Here is a 25,698-nt window from a genome sequence, read left to right on the forward strand (position 1 = left end):
GGTGATGACACTTCATACAGTCGGAAAAATGAAAGAATACCCATGAATATGAACGATCACATCAATCAGATATTTTGTATTTATCTTTTTCTATAACAAACGTTTTTTATTTATGAAAGAAATTTAGAGAAAGACAGCAAATACAAAATAAGTGATTGATGTGATTGTTCATGGGTATTCTTTCATTTTTCCGACTGTATTTGTTTTTATTCTTTACTATAAGTATTTGTTTTATTATATTTATTGTTTTTATTATTTACTTTAAGGGGATGGGTACGTATTTTCGGCTGCAATGCTATTCAAATGAGGATTCATTTTTTTCGAATCCTGAGAAAACTAATAAGTATTTTTGAAAAATTTAAACGCAGAATGAAAGATTACGTTATTGGCGAGGGCCGAAAGTCCCTGAGAACTTCTATAATGTTTATTTTAATAAGTTACAGGGGTGAAAACTAAGAGGAAATTTAGTGTGATTTTTAATTTCAAATATGTGATTCAAAATAAACTTTTTATTTATTCTAAGGGACTTTCTGCCTTCGGTAATAATTTAGTCTTTCATTCTGCGCTTAAATAATTGATTTAAGACGTGAACTTAATAAAAAGTTACTTATTGTGTATTGTGTAGAAGAATGTCGTGGATGCGGAATTTGAGAGAGTGGTTTGGCTGCACCACTAATGAACTTTTTAGGTCAGCTGTAAACAAAGTCAGGGTAGCCTTGATGATTTCCAATCTCCGATAGGAGTGGCACAAGAAGAAGAAGAAAACTTATTGTGTGTTATTTGTGGAAGATCCAAGCAGAGAATACATTAGGATAATATATTCTGTGATCCAAGATCCAAGTATTTTGTTGTTAAAGATGTTCAAAATTGTAAGCGTTCCATAGTAACAATATAATATTATTAAAAAATCACTTCAACACTTTTCCTCTTTTCTCGATTGGCTATTAGTTTTTGTTGTACAAATAAATTATTACTATCACTGAATACATAGTGAGTGAAAAAATTATCACATTTATTAACTGAAATAATAATTTGCAATTATACAAATAACAGTTATCCAAGAACATTCAAAAGCCATCTCTTTAAAGTTAAGCATGACATTGTTGAGTAGAATGACGTTCTAGTAATGTTTACATATCCATACCAGTGTGAATTTTACTACGCGTAATTTACCGTGTAAAAACAGAAAAAGTAGGGATAGTAAAATATTTGCAAATTATGTACCCATGGCCTTAACGTAAGATTGTAACTTAATTCTTCTTTTCTATTTCTAAAGTTTTTATTTATTTACATTGAATATTAATTTGGTTTGTTGTATAATCCACTTCCTCAAAAATTATGTGATATATTTGATTTAAAATGAATTCAAGAATTTTTTGTAATGTCAACTTAGATCTCTGATGTAGATAATGACGTGCAGCGGTAAGTATATTAGACGGTATATAGGTATGGTAGCTAGATAATTCCGAAAATGTGGTTGCCAAGATATTAAGCACTATTCTCGTTTATTTTTCCGCTAACACTGCAATTCAAAGTTCAAACCAAGCCATTTCAATATTTTATTATTAATTATATGTACATATTGTTAATTTCATTCTTTAATTTAATAGTTGTGAAGATGAATGTTTCCAATCAAGTTTCATTGTCCTAAATTTCAAATTTATTCATTGGTCCGAACATTTAGTTTTTAGGGCTCATAGTCTCACTTTTCAGCTATTAACAAATTTTATTCAGAAAATTACGCTTTTTCATAATTTCTTGTGTCAAAAAAAATTGATAAATTACTCAAAGTAATAGTGCCTGATAAAACAGGTTTCCGAGTCTAGAGTCACTAATTAAACCAATTTTAATGTTTATATTAGTGCTAAATGAACTCGAAGATAAAAGATTCCAGCTCTTATGCCCCAAGCTTGTCAATATTTAACATGATTGGGTACCTTGCAAGGCAACAAAATAATTCTATATTTTATAGTTATTAGCATTAGGTTTTTTACTTTTACAAATTTTATTCTCAATATACGTTTTTTCATCGGATCAAAATATGAGTTGAAATACTTACATAAATATGGGTAAATTTTTTCGTATCTTACCATCAGGTTCACATGACTAACGCTTAACGCGTCCTAAATTTTTGTATAATATTCACATGTGCGTTTTTGCTGCCGCCCTGGTTCATAGTTCTACATTTGTCGATGTAGATAGAAACCGTTTTAATGGTGTTTTATACTGACACCAGAAACGACGCTAGAAAAGACGGAGATATTGGGTTTACCTACCCAATTTTTTCATGCAGGCTCACTGAAAGCCAGTACATAATTTTGTATTATAAGCTAAGGCAATTCGGGCCCAAATTGTTTAACTAGGCTATGATTATTTTTAAAAATCCACAAGGAAGAATTTCCTGTAGCTGGCTGTATACCATTCTTCTTCTTCTTTGAGTGCCTCTCCTATCGGAGATTGGATATCATTAGGGCGATTCTAATTTTATTTACTGCTGTTTTGAACAATTCGTTAGTGGTACAGCCAAACCACTCTCTCAAATTTCTCATCCAGGACATTCTTCTACGGCCTGGATTTCTTCGTCCTTGGATTTTTCCTTGCATTATGTTTTGTAGGAATGTGTACTTTTGTCCCCTCATCAGGTGGCCTAAGTATTCAAGTTTTCTCTTTTTTATATTCAGTAGAACTTCTGGCTTGTTATTTATTCTGCGTATTACTTCTTCATTTGTAATTTTATCCACCCAACTTATTCTTAGTATACGGCGGTAGCACCACATCTCAAAGCTTTCAAGATTTTTAATATTCCTCTGTTTAAGACTCCATGACTCAACACCGTAGAGCAAAGTACTGAATACATAGCATTTTAACATTCTAGTTCGTAGATGAATACTAATATCACGATTACAAAATATTTTTTTCATTTTTATAAAAGTAGACCTGGCAATTTCAATACGTCTTTTTATCTCGTGATTTTAGTCACCTGTTTCATTGATAAGGGTTCCCAAGTATTTGTATTCGTTTACTTTTTCAAGTTGGGTACCGTTTATTGTGATACTAGTGTCATTTTGTAGTGTATACCATTAATTACAAGTAAAATTTAATAAAAAAAATTGTCCTGGTAAAAGGTATATTAGTTTAAAAAGCCCCTATAGGGCTACAAACATAGAAACAAAACGTTTTCGCTCTGTAACAAGAGCATCATGAGTGTTACAAGAACATGGTGAGCCACCCAAAAATACAAAGGTTGAAACCTTTTAAAAATAGACTAAAAGTCTCATATAAATATAAACATCATAAAATCCAAAGGATGGATAAAATTCCTGTGGATTTGGCTTTAGGGCAACATATGACTCCCACACGTGGTAAGTGGGTTAATTAATTAGGTCATTGTGACCTAAAGCCACATCCATAGGAATTTTATCCATCCTTTGGATTTTATGTTTATATTTATCTGAGACTTTTAGTCTATTTTTAAAAGGTTTCAACCCTGTATTTTTGGGTGGCTCACCATGTTCTTGTAACACTGATGATGCTCTTGTTACAGAGCGAAAACGTTTTGTTTCTGTTTGTAGCCTTATAGGGGCTTTTTAAACTAATATGCCTTTTACCAGGACAAAATTTTTTTATTAAATTTTACTTGATTATTTTTAATTGTCTTAAGTACGTTATAAAACCAAACACGTTGTGAACCACAGCCTTTGAGGTCCGCTATTAATATTGAAGGAAAATCTCTCTTTTTCACAGGACCATGGTTCTTAAATATTTGGTATTGTACCCTCAGAGAAAAGGAATTCTTTAACACTTTTCAACCAACTAACAGTCGAGAAATAACTTAATAAAATGTATGTAGTTGTAAACGTGCGTTATCAAAAGGCGCGTCAAGCGCTTGTCATGTAAACCTGAATTAAGATAATATTTATAGTTATAAAAACTTCTTTTGGAAGAAATTATAAATTGAAGGCTCGAACATAGACTGAAAATTGAAATAATTGAATCGGTCGTTTCAGAAACCTGACATGTCCAAAAAATCGATTTTCGTTTTTTGCGTTTTTACTACCCTTAAATACAGAGTCACATGTTTCAAGAAAAACCCGACCCGATTTAACATTCTAAATGAACCTATAGTGAAGAAAATTTTTCTGTATCAAGAGAAACCTGGCAACCAAGAGATGTTTTTTGTCCGTTTGCACAACTTTGTTTTTTGGACATGTCGGGTTTCTGAAACGACTGATTCAATTATTGTAAACACATCTACAAACGCAGTCAGTTTCAAAACTCGTAAATTCAACATTAATATCACAAGAGAGTGAGAATAAATTTACAATAATGCGACAATTTTTCGAAAACTTGTTGCCTGGCAATAGGGATGTTCACAAAAAATTTAATAGTCATTTTAAACATGTAAAACGATTAAGAAACACCCTAGGAATAATTGTCTAACATATTAAGAAAATTAAAAAAGCCTGTCTATGAAAAAACTTCATTAGAAATCTAGCATTATTTTAAATTTCAAGAAAACGCTTCTGACGTCACTAGTCGTATACTCCAGCGCGCGAAATGCCATACACAGTGTTTAGGTACCTGGTACCTGTTTGACGTTAGTTCAGTCGGGTCATTTTATTTTGTATTTTGTTCCATAGATGAGGGTGGGGTGTGTTGTTCTCTTAGTGGAGTTCTATGGTGAATTTGTTTAGTTTAAAGTGGATAGACTGTTTCTAAGGGCATATTTTGGGTAGTACAAATAAGTAAATAAAAGGAAAGGTTTTAAAATAGCTGATTCGCTTCCTACCTACTGTACCGGGTGTCCCAATAAGAATGGCTCTCGGCCATATCTCAGGAACCGTTTATAGTACAGCTCTGGGAAAAAAAATTTTATAACTAAAGTTGCCAAGTGAAAAGCCTGGAAATTATTTTCATAATTGTAAGTCCACCGCTAGAGGGCGTAACTGAATATAAAAAATTTATTATTTAACAATAAATTTTTTACAAAATTTGCCTTATGAAAGGGCACTGGAAATTAGATAATCGTATTCTTTATAAAATTCTGCGCATATTTGATTTCACAAGTTTAAGTCTACCTTTGCAAATAAGAGGTGGGGGTGAGTGGGAACCTTGTTATGAAAAAATGGCTGTAAGTCCGGTTCTGCTAAATAGATTTTTGCAAACTTAGTCTCGTTAAAAACAGCTCTTTTTCGTTAATGCAATAGTTATAATTTCTAAATAGCGTAATAAGTAATATGCCAGCTAGGAGGCGCTATTTAATTTTTTTCAGAAATCTAGTTTTCATTGGAAAATATTAAATACAAGTATGCATTTTTAATCCTATGTTACAAAATTAGACCAAATTAGCAGCAGAATAGCGAAAACCGCTTGTCGATATCTTTTTTTTATCTCGAGATATTTTAAGAAACGTGTAAATTTTAAACATAACTGATGCCGTCACCGGTAAACGAAGTTCCGGAAATCAAAGTGGAAGCAAGTAGGGTGCTGTGGAAAAAATAGAGCATAGCACTTGCGGAGTGCTGACAGAAGTGAATACTTCTTATAAATTAGATTATATTCGGTTCGATTCAATTCGATTACATTCAATTAGATTTAATTTTATTTAATATATACTTGTGCCTATAATTCAGTACATATACATAATATATACCCAATTTAATACATAATATATACTAGTGATTTTACCCGTTAATTTTAGGATTAATAAATATAAAGTTACATAAAGCTTTAAATTATTTTTCCTAATAAAGTAACCAAAACTTTTTTCAATTTAGCGGTGGACTTACAATTATGAAAATAATTTCCAGGCTTTTCCCGAGGCAACTTTTGTTATAATTTTTTTTCCCAAAGCTGTAGTATAAACGGTTCCTGAGATATGGCCGAGAGCCATTCTTATTGGGACACCCGGTACATGTAACAATGGTGAATGGTGTCTGATTTCTTGTCATCTTTTAAAGAAATAAATCAACCACAGAGTAGTGGAATGTTTATTTTAATAAGGTACAGGGGTGAAAAAAAAGAGAGAAAATTTAGTGTGATTTTTAATTTCAAATATTTCATTCAAAGGAAACTTTTTGTTTATTCTAACGGACTTTCGGCCCTCAGTAATAATGTAATCTTTAATTCTGCGTTCAAATTGTTCAAAAATATTTATTAGTTTTCTCAGGATTCTAAAAAATTAATGCATTTAAAATAGCATTTGCCCCAGATTTTGCCCTACTAATTTAAATGATGTCTAGTTTATAGGGGCTGTCGGTAATAAATATGTACTTTATTACTAAGTTATGGACACCATACGTTATGAACACCTACGTTAAGTCTTTTAAACCTCCAGACAAATTAAAAGATCATAGACTGGGTACTTTCTATTTTAGTAAAAATTTATTTTTTTATAACGAAGCTAACTATAAATCTAAAACATGTTATAGAATTAGGTAAGAATGAGTATGTACTTATTTAAAAACTCATTTATTTAGGAAAATATCCATAACTTACAATAAAGAAGTGGTCTTCGCAAGAGAAAAGCTTGGTTTTTATTGATAGGTAGTACATACTTCTTTTTTACGTTTCTTTTTACGATTTAAATTAGCTGGAACTGTAATAAAAATCTTGTCAGAATTGTTTTTAGAGGTATTTACACACCAAGGAATAAAACACCACTTGGTTTCATTTTTACTAATTAAATACGTAAAGAACTGCACACATTCAAATGCACTTCGTAAATAAGTATACAAAACTAGTACTCGGTCAAAGACGATACGACTGCTGACGTCACAGACCGTAGCCTCGCTGCAGGGTACCGTGTTTGTAGCCTCCAAGAAAATCAACATTATGAACTCATTTATCTTAAAAAAATATACATTTTTAAACAGTTTTATGATTGCTACGTTTTTATATACCTTATAATCTATTGAATTGAACTATATTTAAATATTAGTGAACATCCCTATTGACACGAGAGCCCGGAGGGCTCGAGTGGCTATTGCCAATTGAAAACAAGTTTTAGAAAAAAATTGGAGCATTTTCTTATTTATTCTTATGCTATCGTGTGATATTTGACAGATTATTGTCAAAGTGAACAGCACAGTTTAGCAAGTATTCAGACGAAGATATCAATAAAATATTAGTTAAAACTATTTATATTTACAGTTTTATTCATGAAATAATCTTACAGAAGTACAATCGATTGATTAAAATTGCCGAGTTGTGTTGTCCTTGTGATAATTTGACATTAGATGCAGAACCAACAGTTTACTATGGTTTATTTACTTAAATGTAACAGTTGTCAAAACTAGGAAATTCGTTATAAATAAACAGAAACAATCTACCTAAAAATATTCCCACTGTAATAATCTAGGTAGAAAATTCCCACTAGAATAATAATCTGATTGGACAGAATTAAACACGTGATGAAAAATCTTACTACACGATTGTAAATTAAAATCATAAAAATATAATCGGTAGATAAATCTTATTTGTCGTGATTTATTCTGTAGTATAGGAAAAAGCTGTTTTTATGGTTGTATGTTGTATGAATAGAAAAGAAAAGTAATATAAAAATAATTCGTGAATGTAAAAATAAATGTAAGTATTTGTACTAATATAAAAAATATATTTTAGGTATCCAATCTTCGGGAAAAAAGAAGAAAAAATCAAAACAAAAGGTATTATTTGCAACTAATATGGCTTATTCGGGAAAATAATTTATTGGTTTAATGCGTGTAGAAGTAAAGAGGTATAATTTAAGAGTAGTAAAACCACATTCAAACTAAAATAAAACCGAAGAAATGAAACCGTTGTGTTACCTTTTTTTCTCAAAAATATTTTTTAATATATTTTGTTTACAAATTTTATGTAAGTCATCTTATTTTATTTGTTTTAGTAATGAATAATGACATGAAATATTTGTGTTTAATAAAATTGATTTAATCTTCTTTATTGTTTATTACCTAGTTACTTTTGTTTATCCTTACCAGCCTTTACATAAAAAGCTCTATTAATGACGCACGGGTAAAGAACCCTGGACTCAAGTGTAACCATGCACACAGTATATAGAGGTTCCACAGTAAAACCACTCCTCTGTCGGCGCTTTGACCTCAAGAAGTAATACCGGCAGTACGCAATTGGTAATTCACCAGTGGTGGATGCGGGTTTTCTCTGTTAAAATCCGTAAATCTCTATGCGACTAGAAATGCGAGAGTGGGGCAAAAGCGACTGGGAACATTGCGCGGTCGCCATGCGCGACTACAGATTTTACTTCCAATTTTTCGGAGAGTGGTTCTACTGTCTCTCTTTATACTGTGCCATGGATGCATCTTTGCTTGTCTGTTGTCTGGCTATGTCCTTCCATTCAAACTTGGCCTACCCATTGAAGACACTGTAGGCGGACATACCGAGATAAAGTATGCCCTTAAAACACTTAGTCCAAGTAATGAAGCTTAAAATAGGACAAAACCTCGCAATTTTTACAGAATGGATTGATTTGCTTGAAAATTTGAGAGTAAGTAGTGGATAGTCCAAGGATCAAAATCTATATGATGCCGAAAGGCGCGTTTACCATGCGGGTGGTTGCCACCCCTATTATATTTTGACCGCAAAAGTTGGTAAAAATATTCATTCTAAGCAAAAAACGTTCTATACATTTTTTTGATAAAATTAATATTTTTCGGAGTTGAGTTGAAGCAAGCGAGGAGGTCGCACGTATTTTATGTGACTCGGCGGTAAACAACTCGGATTCGGGCTTTACCACGAAAACCATTTAGATATGTGATGTAAATTGATTTAAAAGTGATTTAGGATTATTTAGTGTTGTGAATGTTGTTTGTGTACAAAGGACACAGAAGGATTTTGATTTAACATTTTGCGAGCGGTAAGTGATTTTTTAATTAGTAATGGTTTTATAAATTTGACCTAGTTGAAATCGGTGTCAAATTCCTCGTGCATAAACAATTTGAATTAAACCTTTACTGTAAATAGCAAATTGATTGCAAAACATATATTTATTTTATAAATAAAAACAAACAACATTCAGATAGAAATAGGAATACCAGTAAAATACAGTCAAACAATTAATTATAATAGTAATTGAAATTAAGATGACTGACAGCGGCAGCGACACTTATTTATCAGAGGATGGTAAAAGGAAAGGAAATGAATTTGACGGAATCTTTAGTAAGAGCAGAAAAGTATATCGATCTCCCGATACAAAGAATGCTGGAGGTAGAGAGAATGAAATTACGGAACTGATGAAAACGTTAATAACTGATAATAAAAAGAAAGATAAGGAACTAGAGGATATAAAAAACATGGTAGGTGAGTTGGTAGGAGAAATGAAAGAACTCAGAAAAGAGAATAGCGAGTACAAAGAAAAGATTAAACAAATAATTCAAGAAAATGAAAATTTAAAAAAGGAAATGATGAGTATGAAACAAAAAATGGATAAATTAGAGCTAACTTTAGAAATCTGCCAAAAAGAAAGAAAGAAAAATAATTTAATAATGAAGGGTTTGCCAATAAGTACGTCTGATATGGAACAGCTTAAGAATGAAATAGGAAACTTTTTAAATAAAGAGCTACGAATAATGGCAGAGTTAAATAAGGTACAAAAGATCAACGGCAATATGTGCATTATTGAGTTTAGTAAGTTTGAAGACAAACTAAGAGTACTAAAAGCAAAAAGTAATCTTAGAAGTTATAGACAACACCGCGTATACATTGAATGCGATTTAACACTTAAAGAGATTGATATGCAGAAAAATCTTAGACATATAGCAGCAAAAGAAAAGGCAAATGGCAAAAGAATAAAAATGGGTTATGGTTTTATCGTTATTGAAGACACCAAATGGAGATGGAACCATAGTACGAATAATATAGAAATAGTCAGAGATAATGTAGCAGCAACTGGTTTAAAAAACTACTAGTTAATGCAAATTCGAGGATGGATATGGATACGAACATGGCACAGATTATGGACATGAGAGAATATAACAAAATCGATGCGAGTCTTGACAAAAATATGCAAAAACTAAACCGTAAAAATACAGACAATGAAAGAACTATGAATGCAAAAAATGAAAAACAAAAGAAGTATTGGAAAATTGGGTTGTGGAATATACAAAGTCTAAATGGTAAAGAAGAGGAACTTATTGATGAGTTTGAAAACACAAAAATGGATTTTTTAGCATTAACTGAAACAAAGAGAAAAGGTAGTGGATGTATTAAAATGAGAAATGAGCACTACATGATTTTTGGAGGTGTTAATGAGTCAGAACGTGCGAGGGCAGGAGTTGCCCTAATGGTTCACAGAAATGAGCATAAAAATATCACTAGATGGAAAAATATTTCGGAAAGACTCCTTAGAATAGATATGAGTAAAAACGAGAAGACAACAATTATTGTTGGGTATGGACCATCGGAAAATGAAGCCAAGGAACTCAAAGATAGCTTCTGGGAACAATTGCAGGACGAAATGGACCAAATAAATCATAAGGTCATAATAGTAGGCGATTTTAATGGGCGAGTGGGGTCAAGCAATGAATATGACTACCCTATAGGACCATATGGAGAAATGGTCAGGAATAATAATGGACAAAGAGTCATCGAGTTTTGCATCATGAATGATATGCAAGTTAGTAACACATTTTTCCAACACAAGGAGATTCATAAATACACACGAGTGATGGATTCGCGGAACGAAAAATCCGTTATTGACCTAGTATTAGTACAGAACAGATACAAAAATGAAATAGCGGACGTGCGTGTTAAAAGAGGCTATGAGATCAGCTCGGATCATTTTCTCGTTGAAACTAAAGTAAAGACAAGGAGAGAACAGGCATTTAATATTAAAAATGAAGAAAATCGCTACGAACAACCAAGTATTAAAGTATACAAACTTCAGTCTGAAAATATTAGGAAAGAATACTGTCGTAAATTAAATGAAGAAATACGAAAAACAAATTGGAAAAATGAGGAGGATATAGAAATATTATGGAACGCTTTTAAGGAGCTGGTGTACGCAACTGGGAGTAAAGTATGTGGGGTAACGAAAGGAAGATATCTGAAAGGTACAGCTTGGTGGAATAATGACATAAAATTGGAAGTTTCGAAGAAGAAAAAATTGTGGAAAAAGTATATAAGCAATAAAAGTGAAAGTAATTATCAAGAATATAAGGAACAGAGAATACTGGTTAAAAATAAAATTAAAGAAGCTAAGAATCGACAATGGGAAGAATTTGGAAATAAAATGGAAAGTGATAGTAAGGGGAATGCGAAGTTGCTTTATAGGACTTTAAAAAATCTAAGACAAAAAAAATCAAACGGATTAACAGGTTTAGAGGACAAAGATGGTAACATATTATTAAAAAATGAAGAGATTACCGAAAGATGGCGAGAACATTTTATGGAGTTATTAATGGGAGACAACAACGAAATAGAGAATGACAGGGAGGAGTACAATTTAAATGAACAACAAGATGATGATGACATAACATACGAAGAATACAGGGAAGCAATTTTAAAATTAAAAAATGGCAAGGCTGCAGGACACGATAATATTAAGGCTGAGCTAATTAAATATATGGAAGGAGAAGGATTACAATTACTATGGAAGATCATAAGGAGCTGTTGGCGTACCGGATGCATGCCTAGAGATTGGACGCTTGCAACTATTCTACCATTACACAAAAAAGGCGATAAACATAAGTGTTCTAACTATAGAGGAATATCATTGTTGGTAGTTGCTAGTAAAATCTACGAAATAATACTAGAGAAAAAGCTGCGAGAAAAGATCGAGGCCACACTGGATGACAGCCAATGCGGCTTTAGGCCAGGGCGAGGTACAACCGATCTCATATTCACGGTGAGACAGTTATCAGAAAAAGCCCTAGAGCATAACAGTAAGTTGTATCTCTGTTTTGTGGACTTGGAAAAAGCATTTGATCGGGCGCCACGTAACAAGATCTGGGAAATATTAAACCGTAGAAATGTGAAACCGAAGTTAATCCAAGCAATAAAGAGTATATATAAATGTACACGTAATAATGTAAGAACGAACAATTGCTCATCTCTTGAATTCTACACAAGGACAGGTGTAAGACAAGGTGGTGTTCTGAGTCCTTTGTTATTTATCACTCTAATGGACGAAATTGCAAAAGAATGCAGGGGTAAGGTAAAAAGAACTAGGGTTGGGGTGTATAAACTTCAACAAGTTTGCGTGTCAGAGTTGATATATGCCGATGACCTGGTTATTGTGGCAAAATCAGAAAAAGACTTGCAAGTAAATGTGAATGTTTGGAATGAAGCCTTTAAGAAATTTGGGATGAGAATAAATATTGAAAAAACAGAAGCTTTAGTAATATCGAAAACACAAGAAAATATAAATGTTAAGTTGAATAATGAGACCATTACACAAGTTGAGGACTTCAAGTATCTAGGATCAACAATGAATGGGCAAGGAAATATAGAACCAGAAATAAACAGCAGGGTAATGAGTGCAACAAAATTATACTATGCACTAAATAAAAGTTTTATTAGGAAGAAAGAAGTAAGCCTGAAAACAAAAATGAAAGTATTTCAAACCGTATACGAGCCGGTGTTACTCTACGGTAGTGAAACGTGGACAGTGAACGACAACATCCGTAGTAAAATCCAAGCATGCGAAATGCGATATTTACGTGCGGTATCCGGGGTGACCAGACGTGATCGTATAAGAAATGAAGACATACGTGAAAGGTGCGGTGTTGGAAGGACCTTAGACAGACTTGAAACGAAACAGTTATCGTGGTTCGGACATATGGCGAGAATGAGTGAAGGTAGAACTGTAAAGAGGGTATGGAAAGCGGCATCTGACAACAAACGAAGAAGAGGCAGGCCAGCAAGAACGTGGAATGCAAATATTGGAAAGGCTTGCGGAAAAAGAAATATTGGGTGGAGAGAAGCAGAAAGACTAGCTACCGACCGAAAGGCATGGAGACGTCTCATTTCTCCACTTACCTCGACACCGTAAGGTACAAGAGGACGGCTTAAGTAAGTAAGTAATATTTTTCGATTTATTCGCTATCGAAAGTGTTAGTTCTATATCGAAAAATCAATGTTTTTAATAAGTTTTATGCTAATAACTCCAAAAGTTTTCGTTTTATCAAAACAACTTTACTTAAGAAAAATGTACCTTTTGAAAAAATAAACAAAACCGTGTTTTTTAATTTTCTTTAAGACCAATAGTAATCCAGCTATTTGTACTTTATTATATGTTAGCTCTTCTTCGTCAAATGCTAAATTGTAGTTTCAAAGTCAAAAGACGGGAAAACTATGCATTTTTTCGAGGATAACTGATTGAAACTAATTTAAGGTATTTAAAAATATCTATCTTCAGAAATAAAAAAAGTCTCTAGCTTAAAAATTAAATGATATAAAAAGAATGTCAGTCCCTATTTTTCAGCGAAAAAATGATCGGGAGCAACCTCCTAATCACCACCCTAATTAAAATTAGTCATTAACCTTATTTGGTATTCTTAATTTATGTATTCCTAATAGGTTCTAGAAGTTTGACAGACTTAGAATGATTAGTTTAAAAAAATGGAGTTAAAAGCGAATAACGAATTTTTGTAGTTTGGAAAAAAATGGCCTTTTCTTCAGAATAGAAAGACTGGCATCAGAGATACGAAAAAATGTTTAAATATGAAATTGTAGCTTATTTAATTCCCAAGAACCTGGTTTGCAAAAATTTTTTCTACGGCAAAAATTGAGTGAACTATTGACAATTAAAATTTGTAATAGCATGCAAAAACCACCTTACCAACTCTTTCAATGTCACCTCTTTTTGCGACTGAGGATTTTAAAAAGATTTAATACTAATAGGCTTGTAAATATAGGCTTATAGACCTTGTAAAAATCTACAAAATTATTTTAACCAAACTTTCTAAGATAGAAAAATAAAAAAGTTTCGGTTAAACAATCAATATATTTTTTTGAAAAAAAAACGAGAAATCCAATTGGAAGCATAACAATGTAAGTTAGCGGTGTTTTTAGTCGTTGGCCTTATTCATTCTTCTTTATACATGTATTATTAATAGATTCTAGAAGTTTGACTGGCTTAGAATGATTAGTTTTAGAAAAACAGGAGTTAAAGGCGAATAACGAATTTTTGTAGTTTTGTAAAAAATGCCATTTTCTTCAGAATAGAAAGATTAGCATCAGAGATAGGAAAAAATGTTTAAATATGAAATTGTAGGTTATTTAATTCCCAAGAACTTGGTTTGAAAAAATTTTTTCTACGGCAAAAATTGAGTGAATCGTAAATGAGTATATTATCGAAAAACATTGATTTTTTCGATATAAATCTAACACTTTCGATAGCGAATAAATCGAAAACTATTAATTTTATCAAAAATATGTATAGAACATTTTTTGCTTAGAATGATGGTTTTTATTAACTTTTGCGATCAAAATATAATAAAAAATTTCCACCCCGAAGATGGGGTGGCAACCACCCCCATGGTAAAAGCGCCTTTCGTCATGATATAGATTTTGATCCTTGGGCTATCCACTACTAATTGTCAAATTTTCAAGCAAATCGATCCATTCTGTAAAAATTGCGAGATGAAAAGCTTCGGTTCCTGGACTATCTATAATAGAAAATTTTAGGTGTGCAAAATAAACATAATACAGCTTGCTTCAACCTTTATTTCTTTTACATAATAAAAAAATATTCTTATAACTATTTTAAATCCTCTTGAAGTATCTTTTTGCAACTTTGGAGGTCTTTTCACTCGAGTAGGTCTAAAAAAGAAAATTACTTAATTATTTTTTAATGTATTAAATATACAAGTTGTGTGTTTATTAAAATTATTTCAGTAATTTAACAAATCTATTTCGATTTAATAGCTGATGCGGACATTCTACATACTCTTAAAGATTTTAGTTATTTGTTTTTTCTCAATAGACTTTTCATCGATTGTCATTTGTTTCAAGCTTCTGTCATATGTCGTATAATCCCTGCATATTAATATTATACACAGATTATTCAACATATGACAGAAGCTCGAAACAAATGACTGTGAATGAAAAGCCCTATAGGCATTCATTTTGAGGTTAATCAAAAAAAATTTAAAGTATGTAGTTTAATTAATGTGTCTGTTGAAAAGGTGACACAATTTCAATAACTTGGATGCGTGATCACAAGGAACACAGGAGTGGACTTCTTCTTTTTCAAGTGCTATTTTCGCGACGGAGGTCGGTAATCATTATAGCTATTCATATTTTAGAGACAGCTGCTCTGAAATGTTCATTTGATGTACAGGGTTATTCAATATATTTTGACCCCCTGTAAACTGCTTTATTTACAGAATTAGAAAAAAATGTAAAATACAAAAGTTATTCGATTTTTAAATTATGATTTTTTGACATATATCATATTAGTGACGTCATCCATCTGGCGTGATGAATTTTTTAACTAAATACGTATTTTCTGAAAATAAAATTATATAATAAATATACTTACAATCATAAAATGTATAAAAAATAAAAGTTTTTATTGGGATTCGAACCAGCTATCAGCGCGGTTGGTATATTAGGGTTCATTCGCCTTAAACGCTTCGCCACGGAGGCAATGTGTCATTATGTGCGAAGATCGACTAACTAAACGGATTAAGCTTTTGACATTTTTGAATTAAATTAAATTATTTTGAATTGAAATGATTTAGAATTGAAAAAATACAACAAAACATAGAGTAAGAAAACAATATATTAGGTGAACATTGATAGAAATTTTGATGGTAATCAAATTATGTAAATAAAAGTATTCATACTATGTATTTTGGTAGGTTCAAATAGGTAGGTACCTATGATACATTTACAATTATTACGTACCTGTTGCTTTTAAAGACTATTTAAATGTCACTACAATTATAAACTTTTTTGTTTCTGTCCTCACAACAATAAAACTAATATATTAATAATAATACATGATAATCAAACCATGTAAATAAAAGTATTACATACTATGTATTTTGGTAGGTTCAAATAGGTAGGTACCTATGATACATTTACAATTATTACGTACCTGTTGCTTTTAAAGACTATTTAAATGTCACTACAATTATAAACTTTTTTGTTTCTGTCATAACAATAAAACTAATATATTATACATTTGTTTACCTTCATATTGAACAATTATTTATTATTGACAGATCATTTCAACACCCAATCAGAGCCCGTATAACGACTAATACCATACTGTCGGTGTGCGCATGCGCGCAGATCAATATAAATTCACCCTCAATCTCAATCGCGCCTAAAGAAGTATAACTTCAAAAAAAAATTTTGAATTAAAATAACACAAAAAGAAGAATGTACCTATGTAATTTAATTTAAAATATCTTCTACTACTGTTAGAAAACAGAAATAAAAGTTTATTGCACAAATAAACATTGCTTTTTGCTTAAATTCAATGTTCAAACTGACAAGAAGCAGATGGGTGGCAGCTTGAACATTGAATTTAAGTGAAAAGTAATGTTTATTTGGTAAATAAACATTTATTTCTTTTTTCTGACAGCAGTAGAATGTATTTTGAATTAAATAAATTACACACATTCTTCTTTTTGTGTCAATTAATTAATTAAAAAAAAGTGTTTTGGACACCCTGTATAAATAATTATCTTAATGTTTATATTACGGATATCACTAAATAGAGAATTGAATAATCTTTTAAATGAGCTAGCACACGACCCCTATTCTCATTAAAAAAAATGCGCCATCGCGCCCAGGTGGATGACGTCACTAGTATGATAGGTATATAGGTATGTCAAAAAATCATAATTTAAAAATCGAATAACTTTTGTATTTTATAATTTTTTTTAATTCTGAAAATAAAGCAGTTTACAGGGGTGTCAAAATATACCATTCTCTCAGGTTGCGCAGCCACGATATTCTACGTCTCTCTATGCTTCTCTTTCCTTAAATCTTTCCCTGTCTAATCAATTGGATCAAGTTTTATATCTCTCCACGTGTAATATGTCCGAGATATTCCAATTTTCTTGTTTTGATGGTACATGTTTAAAATTTCCATTTCTTTATTCATTTTTCATAGAACCTCTTTGTTTGTGAGTGTTCTGTCCACAGTCCACGATATTTTCAGAATTCTTCCGTACACACACAGCTCGAAAGATTCCAGTTTTTTCATTGATGCTGCATTCACTCTCCAAGCTTCCATTACATAGAACAAGGTCGAGAAAATGTAGCACCTAGCTAGCCTAACTCTTAGCTCCAACTTCATCTGTTGTGCAGAACACTCTTCCCGTTTTATTAAAATTTGCTCTAGCCTTTTCTATTCTGATTTTAATTTCCTGGAAGTGTAGTTGATCAGTATTCCAAGATCTACATATTGGTCTACTAGTTCGACATTGGTTCCGTTTATGAAAAGATTCTCGTTATTTCTTTGAGTTTTCGATATTCTCATAAATTTTGTCTTCTTGACGTTCATTGCTGGACCGTATTCTTGTTCATACTCAGCTATTCTGGTCACCAGCCTCTGAAGATCCTCAATATTTTCGGTTAAGATCCCAGTGTCAACAAATATTTGAGAACAAATTTAAATGTGTGCGGTTGTCAAAAAAATCTTTAACGAGGAATTGTGAAAGCGACAGCTTGTTTATTGCCGGTTTAACCAGTTGTTTAGGGTAGCTGTGAACAGCATACACATAGTCATGACGATCGCCAACATCAAAAGAAGACGGCATCCTTATATGAAGAAGACGAGCGACAATAAGAGTTTCCAGGAAATTATGAATAGAAAGTGAAAATAAATTGAAGATAAGAAACAGGTACGATTGAGAAGGATGCCCTAGATTGGAATTAAGTTGAACCATTTTCTTGTTGTCTAGATTGTGCAGTCAGGACATCCTTCTTCTTCATGAACCTCTTATATATGCTTTGTTGTATGATTTGGAGCAAGCTATACCTATCATTTTAATTATGAATTATATTATGATCTAAGTATTTCAATTTATCTGCGTACCCTAAACATTGGTGTTTGTATATGAACATCAATCGAAATATATACAAATGTAACATTAGACCGGGCAGTATCGTCGCCCCCGCTAGCGCAATTATTCGGATTCGATTTTTTGCACAAACTTACTCAAAAAGCGATCCTTATAACATATCCACAGGGTGCCGGGCGGTGCCGTGGTCGAAAAATTTTTTAAACAAATTCACAAAAATAATTTTTTTATTTCCAAAAATTTTTTAAGATAATTTGGGTCATTCTGGGTATAAAAGGTCTCTTGTCATTTTTCTCTAAAATTGACTTGTCGAGTTATACGCGATTAAAAATTTGAAAAATGCGAAAATGGCCATTTTCAAGGCTTCATAACTCTATGAAAAATGATTATTATGAAATTCAAAAAGTGACAAAATCAAGATTCAAATACCTTCTTCAGCGTTCTGCTGTTAGCTTGTCAGCAAAGCTGTTATTTTTAGTTATTAACAATTAGCGCTATAGTCCAACTGTATCATCGCCCCGTTAACTTAACTATTTCGTTTAGATTTTTTTGCACAAATTTACTCAAAAAGTGGTCCTTATAACATATCCAAAGGGTTCCGGGCGGTGCCGTGGTCGAAAAATTTTTTAAACAAATTCACAAAAATAATTTTTTTATTTCCAACATTTTTTTTTTAGATAATTTGGGTCATTCTGAGCAAAAAAGGTCTCTTGTCATTTTTCTCTAAAATTGATTGTTGTCCAGTTATATGCGATTAAAAATTTGAAAAATGCGAAAATGGCCATTTCAAGGCTTCATAACTCGATTAAAAATGATTATTATGAAATTCAAAAAGTGACAAAATCAAGATTGAAATACCTTCTTCAGCGTCCTGAAGAGATTTTTGTCATTATTTTATTACAAAGCTGTTATTTTTAGTTATTAACAATTAGCGGTATAGTCCAACTGTATCGTCGCCCCCGTTAGCGGAACTATTTCGATTAAATTTTTTTGCACAAACTTACTCAAAAATAGGTCCTTATAACATATCCACAGAGTGCCGGCCGGTGGTCGAAAAATTGTTTAAACAATTTTTAGACCACGGCACCGGCCGGCACCCTGTGGATATATTATAAGGACCTCTTTTTGAGTAAGTTTGTGCAAAAAAAATCTAATCGAAATAGTTCCGCTAACGGGGGTTTACGATACAGCTGGACTATAGCGCTAATTGTTAATAACTAAAAGTAACAGCTTTGTAATAAAATAATGCCAAAAATCTCTTCAAGACGTTGAAGAAGATATTTGAATCTTGATTTTGTCACTTTTTGAATTTCATAATAATAATTTTTAATCGAGTTATGAAGCCTCGAAAGTGGCCATTTTCGCATTTTTCAAATTTTTAATCGCGTATAACTCGACAACAGCCAAGTTTAGAGAAAAATGACCAGAGACCTTTTTTACTCACAATGACCCAAATTATCTAAAAAAAAATTGTCGGAAATGAAAAAATTATTTTTGTAAATTTGTTTTAAAAAAAAATTGTTTAAAACATTTTTCGACCACGGCACCGCCCGGCACCCTGTGGATATGTTATAAAGACCTCTTTTTGAGTAAGTTTGTGCGAAAAAATCGAATCGAAATAGTTCCGCTAACGGGGGCGACGATACAGTTGGACTATACCGCTAATTGTTAATAACTAAAAATAACAGCTTTGTAATAAAATAGTGACAAAAATCTCTTCAGGACGTTGAAGAAGGTATTTGAATCTTGATTTTGTCACTTTTTGAATTTCATAATAATCATTTTTAATCGAGTTATAAAGCCTTGAAAATGGCCATTTTCGCATTTTTCAAATTTTTAATCGCGTATAACTCGACAACAGTCAATTGTTTAAAAAAAATTGTTTAAAAAATTTTTCGACCACGGCACCGCCCGGCACCCTATGGATATGTTATAAGGACTTCTTTTTGAGTAATTGCGCTAGCGGGGGCGACGATACTGTCCGGTATATATACAATACTTACGATAACGCATCCCTCATCAGTAAACTCATATTCACGTTTTGATTTAACATCTCCTGGTCCCAACGATAATGTAATAAGTTTACCATTTTCCAATGTAGTAATATTCTGAAAAAAAAAACGTTAAATAACAACTCATGTTTCTATATAATTATAGTGCTATAATACACTCACCGGCACGAAAAACGGGCACCCCAAAAAATGGGTATTTTTGATGGCTTGTATCTCCTAAACCTGTTGTCCGATTTAAGTAATTTTATAGCCTTATTCTTTAACAATACCGCTACAATAATATTGTTTCTAGATAGGTAAATTATTGTATACTGGATGTACGAATCAAACTGGGTTTTTTCTCAATTTTCACAACACCCTGTGGAAGATTCTAGCCTTTATACTGTGACACCTCACGACCCGGCCTAATTATTCTCGATGCTTCCCGGGCTTACGAGTAAAGGCCAGACCTTCCACGGCGATTCGAGGCGACCGCTGTCAGAGTATTTAAGAACAGGAATTCGAGCACAGGCCAGTCAGTCAATGAACGAGCCGCGACGCGTGATATAATTGTATTCGAATTTAATGAAATGTATATATTAGTTATCGAATTTATTATGTTTAGTTAATTAAATTATAAATTTGAGTTGTAAATAAATTAGATGTGTTAGTTGGTGTTATTTGTAATTATTAAAATAAATAAGTGATGTAAATAAAATAATATAAGTAAGTCTTCCTTTATTTAAATTAAACTTAGTGCCTAAAGATATAAATAAATAAAATAGTAGAGTCAATCTCGTAACAAAATGGTGCAGAAGTGAGGATACTTGAAATAAATATCAACGTAAATTTTCGGTTTAAATACAGTGTGGAACCTTTAAAAATAAATTAATATAAATCGTAATAAATAAAGTGTGTGATCATGTCTACCTTGTGTAAGCTAAAAATTGCAGACCTGAGACTTGAATTGGAAGAAAGGGACCTGAGTTCTACTGGAAAAAAGGCTGATCTAGTCGAACGTCTAAAAAACGCTCTTCAAGAAGAGGGCCAAGATCCAGAAACCTATTTGTTTGAAGACAAGCATGCTGCTGTGATCTCGTCGATTTCGAAGGTTTCGACAGACATTACATCGTTAGAGAACAAAGTATCGACAGACATTACATCGTTAGAGAACAAAGTTTCGACAGACATTACATTGCTAGAGAACAAAGTTTCTAGTGAAATCTCCCAAGTTTCCTCCGATGTTTCTAAAGTTTCGACAGACATTACATCGTTAGAAAAAAAAGTTTCTAGTGAAATCTCCCATGTTTCCTCGGATGTTTTGAAAGTTTCGACAGACATTATATCGTTAGAGAACAAAGTTTCTAGTGAAATTTCGAAAGTTTCGGGTGATATTTCATCCCTTGACAGCAAAATGACTAACGAGATCTCTAAAGTCACTTCGGATTTTGACGACAAGATATCGTCCATAAAATCTACTTTTGAAGAAAAGATCAAGGAAATAGAAAAGAAAATGGAGGAAACGGAAAAAGTAGACAAAGGTATGGAACCCATCTTAACAGACATTAAAAATGATGAAACCAAATACAAATTGGAGCCACGGTCGATAGTTAAAGGGAGTGTAGGTCATGCTCGTGTTAAGGTGCCAAATTTCGACGGAAAGTCATCATGGAACAACTACATGAAACAGTTCGAATCGGCGGCCAGAGCGAACGGATGGTCCGAAAAAGAAAAAGCTGTAAACCTCACTATTGCTCTTCGAGGCGACGCTTTGGATATCCTCCAGACCATAGCCGTAGAGGAGACAGATGACTTCGAGCAGCTGAAAAAGAGACTGAATATGCGATACGGGCACGAACATTTGGAGCATGTCTATCAGTCGCAGTTTAAAAATCGAAGACAAAAGAAAGATGAAGCTCTTCAAGAATACGAGGTCGATATTGCCAGGTTGGTACGATATGCATATCCAACAGCTCCCGAAGACATGATGGAAAAGTTGGCTGTTCAAACATTCATTGATGGCCTTCGTGATCATGAAATGCAAAGAACACTGCGATTAGCTCGTCACAAGACGCTGGTTGATGTCTTGTCTGCCGCCCTCGAATACGAATCAGCTACCCAGGCCTCTGGCGGGTACAGTAAAGTTAGGACTGTGAAAGAGGAAGAGGATGAAGACAAACTGGACCAGATTGTCAATATGATAAAGGGCATTTCATACAAGAAAACAAAGACCATAAGGTGCTGGAATTGTGGGGAAATGGGACACGTACGGAGTTCATGTAAGTACCCTAGGTACAATAACAGTCAAGAGACTAACCAGCAGGAAAACTAGAACGGGTCGGCCTTAGGGGGGCAGCTTCGACCCGCAACTTTTCCAAAGACCCTCTCATACTAATAGCTTCTTTGAAATGTGAAGATAGTGTATATGTGGATGGAGAAATAAATGGTAAAAAGTATAGATTGTTGGTGGATACCGGAGCGACCAGGACCATTATACGACCGTCAGTTATAAACAGTCATAAGAAGCTCTTACCAACGAGGTTGCGACTGCGGACTGCCACAGGTGAAAATGCCAACATCCACGGAGAAATCCAGATACAATTGGGGATAGGAGCAGAAAAGTTCGTCCATACTGTCATAGTTGCAGACATCGAAGAAGATGTTATATTAGGAATGGACGTAATGAATTTGCATGGATTTCAATTGGATTTTAAGAATAGGGTAATCAAAGTTGGCAACGAGGAGGTATTTCTTCATCCACATGATGACAGCACTATGCTAGCAGCTATTAGAGAAGATACAGTTGTGCCTGCGAGGAGTGAAACGATCATCGTAGCGCGGCTACAGGGAATTGTAGAAGAAGGAACACCTGTTATGATGGAGCCATGGAACCACGACGAGGAGGTTGGCCGAGGAATCATAATTGGAAAGGAATTGGTTACTTCTGCTAAAGAAATTCCCGTGAGATTGATTAATGTTAATGACTACCCAGTGACCATCAAGAAGGAGACAAAAGTAGGAACTTGTGTACCCGTGACGTCCATAATCCGTCAGACGACAACATCAGATAATTCCAACGATAAGTTCGACCAAATGGTTGCAGTTGCAGGCCAATCTCTAAATCAAATGGAAAAAAGGAAATTAAGGGAATTTCTTAGGCAATATCGTGACATATTCGTACCGAAAGGAGGAAAGACAGGAAGAACGACAGTTGTCAAACATAAAATTGACACTGGTACCGCTAGACCAATTCGTCAATCAGCTCGACGACTACCACAGGCGAAGAGAGAGGAAGCTGAAAGGATTGTTCAAGAAATGAAGAAAGACGGGGTGATAGAAACTTCTACGAGCCCATGGGTCTCTCCGGTGGTCCTGGTCAAGAAGAAAGATGGAACTACGAGGTTCTGTGTGGACTACCGTTTGTTGAACAATGTTACCAAGAAAGATAGTTATCCTCTGCCTCGGATCGACGACACATTGGACACATTGGCTGGAAGTAAATTGTTTTCTACGTTGGACTTGAAGTCTGGATATTGGCAGGTAGAAATGGATCCAGTGGACAAAGAGAAGACGGCCTTTACGACAGGATCTGGATTATGGGAATTCAACGTTATGCCGTTTGGACTCTGTAACGCTCCTGCGACATTTGAGAGGCTTATGGAAAATGTATTGAGAGGGTTATCTTGGAAAACGTGCCTGGTGTATTTAGACGACATAATCGTTTTGGGAGAGACGTTTGAAGACCACCTGAAGAATTTAGAAGACGTTTTTAATCGACTTAAAGCTGCCCAGTTAATGTTAAATCCCAAGAAATGCCAGTTATTTCAAAGTAAAGTCAATTATTTAGGTCATATAGTCAGCAAAGAAGGAGTGGCCGTGGACAAAGGAAAAATCGATTCCATTAAGGAATGGCCGGAACCAACTGATAAACATCAAGTAAGAAGTTTTCTGGGACTATGTACTTACTACCGGAGATTCATTAAGAAGTTTGCAGATATCGCTAAGCCATTAACGCGACTTACAGAGGAAGCAAGGGATTATTGCTGGGATGGAGACTGCCAAACGGCCTTTGAAACTTTGAAGAGGCATTTAATTACAGCGCCAATATTAGGGTATCCACTGCCAGAAGGAGAGTTCATCTTAGATACGGATGCAAGCAATGTGGGAATTGGAGGAGTGCTGTCGCAGATCCAAGGAGGACAGGAACGAGTCCTTGGATATTTTAGTAAAGTGCTTTCAAAACCTGAACGAAATTATTGCGTCACGAGAAGAGAACTTCTAGCAGTAGTAAAATCAGTGGAACACTTCTATCAATACCTCTACGGAAGGAAGTTTCTAATCCGAACCGACCATGCCACCCTTAAATGGTTAATGCAGTTTAAGAATCCAGAGGGTCAGATAGCCAGATGGATTGAACGACTTCAAGAATATGATTTCAAGATCGAGCATCGGGCCGGAGTTAGCCACAGAAACGCTGATTCTCTATCTAGAAGACCGTGTCCAGCAGAATGTTCCCATTGCAACAAAACAGAGTCGAAGGAAGCAGCAGTACTAAGAACAACAGTGGTCAACGACGAGTGGACGCCTACCAAGATCAAGGAAGAACAAGAAAAAGATCCAGTTTTACAGAAGATTCGAAAATGGAAAGAAGAAAATCGTCGACCATCTTGGCAAGAAATATCAAGCCTAAGCTCAGTAGTTAAGACGTATTGGGCCCAGTGGGACTCATTTATCTTGGAAGACAGCTTGCTTAAACGAGTAATAGAAAATGATGATGGTTCAGTGAGGAGAACACAGATGGTGATTCCAAAGAGCAGAGTAGCTGAAGTACTCCGTCAGTTACACGACAGTCCATCAGGAGAGCATTTTGGTGTAAAGAAGACCCTTCAGAGAATTCGGGAACGATTTTATTGGATCAATAGTTCTGACGATGTGAAGGACTGGTGTAAGAAATGTACTACCTGTGCTACAAGTAACGGACCCTACCGGAAAAGAAAGGCTCCTATGAGACAGTACAATGTTGGAAGTCCGTTTGAAAGAATAGCTTTGGATATTGCCGGGCCATTTCCAGAAAGTGACAATGGATGCAAATACATGTTGGTGATAATGGATTACTTCACGAAGTGGGTGGAGATCTACGCAATTCCAGACCAGAAGGCCGCCACTATTGCAGATGTGTTAATCAAAGACTGCATCAGCCGATTTGGAGTAACTCTGGAGATCCATAGTGACCAAGGAAGGAACTTTGAGAGCGATCTATTTCAAGGAATCTGTGATAAACTAGGCATGAAGAAGACAAGGACCACGGCCTATCACCCGCAATCGGATGGAATGGTGGAGCGTATGAATAGGACAGTCGGCAAGTATTTGACCGGGTAATATTACCCGTATGCATGCCAATGGTGAATATGAAATTCTTAATTGTATGTTAAAAAATGCGCAATAACTACCTCATAAAACCTACCAAATTTCATTTGCATATCTCAACCGGTTTTAGAGCAATAAATAAATCGTCAGTTTGTAAGACGAAATTCAACATCCCGTATCTCGGAAACGAAGCATTTGCGGACATAGCTTTATCAAGCAAAAGATCATTATTTTTTATTCAGAATTACCCCTTCAAGTTTGTCGCACTTATTTAGAAACACCCTGTATTGATAAAGAACATGGTTAGTCGTTAAAGTCCCTAACTTTTTTGTTATCCAACG

At 33.9% G+C, this 25,698-nt stretch overlaps 2 protein-coding genes across 2 annotated transcripts in view; one reads left to right on the forward strand and one right to left on the reverse strand.

The window, feature by feature from the left end:
• LOC114325949 (RING finger protein 10) overlaps positions 1-7,937 on the forward strand; it is a 53,331-nt gene extending 45,394 nt beyond the window's left edge. Inside the window, exon 9 of the mRNA XM_028274105.2 lies at positions 7,624-7,937. Within this exon, the coding sequence (XP_028129906.1) occupies positions 7,624-7,706 (83 nt within the window). The 3' untranslated portion in view covers positions 7,707-7,937. The remainder of the gene's footprint in view (positions 1-7,623) is intronic.
• A 6,727-nt stretch (positions 7,938-14,664) lies between these two features.
• Positions 14,665-25,698, reverse strand: part of LOC114325948 (fatty acid-binding protein homolog 6) — a 62,310-nt gene continuing 51,276 nt past the window's right edge. The window contains exons 3-4 of the mRNA XM_028274103.2: positions 20,003-20,107; positions 14,665-14,778 (exon numbers count right to left, since the gene is read on the reverse strand). Coding sequence (XP_028129904.1) covers positions 14,722-14,778; positions 20,003-20,107 — 162 coding nt within the window. The 3' untranslated portion in view covers positions 14,665-14,721. The remainder of the gene's footprint in view (positions 14,779-20,002; positions 20,108-25,698) is intronic.

Source organism: Diabrotica virgifera, chromosome 3, assembly GCF_917563875.1.
Source record: "Diabrotica virgifera virgifera chromosome 3, PGI_DIABVI_V3a".
NCBI lineage: Eukaryota > Metazoa > Arthropoda > Insecta > Coleoptera > Chrysomelidae > Diabrotica > Diabrotica virgifera.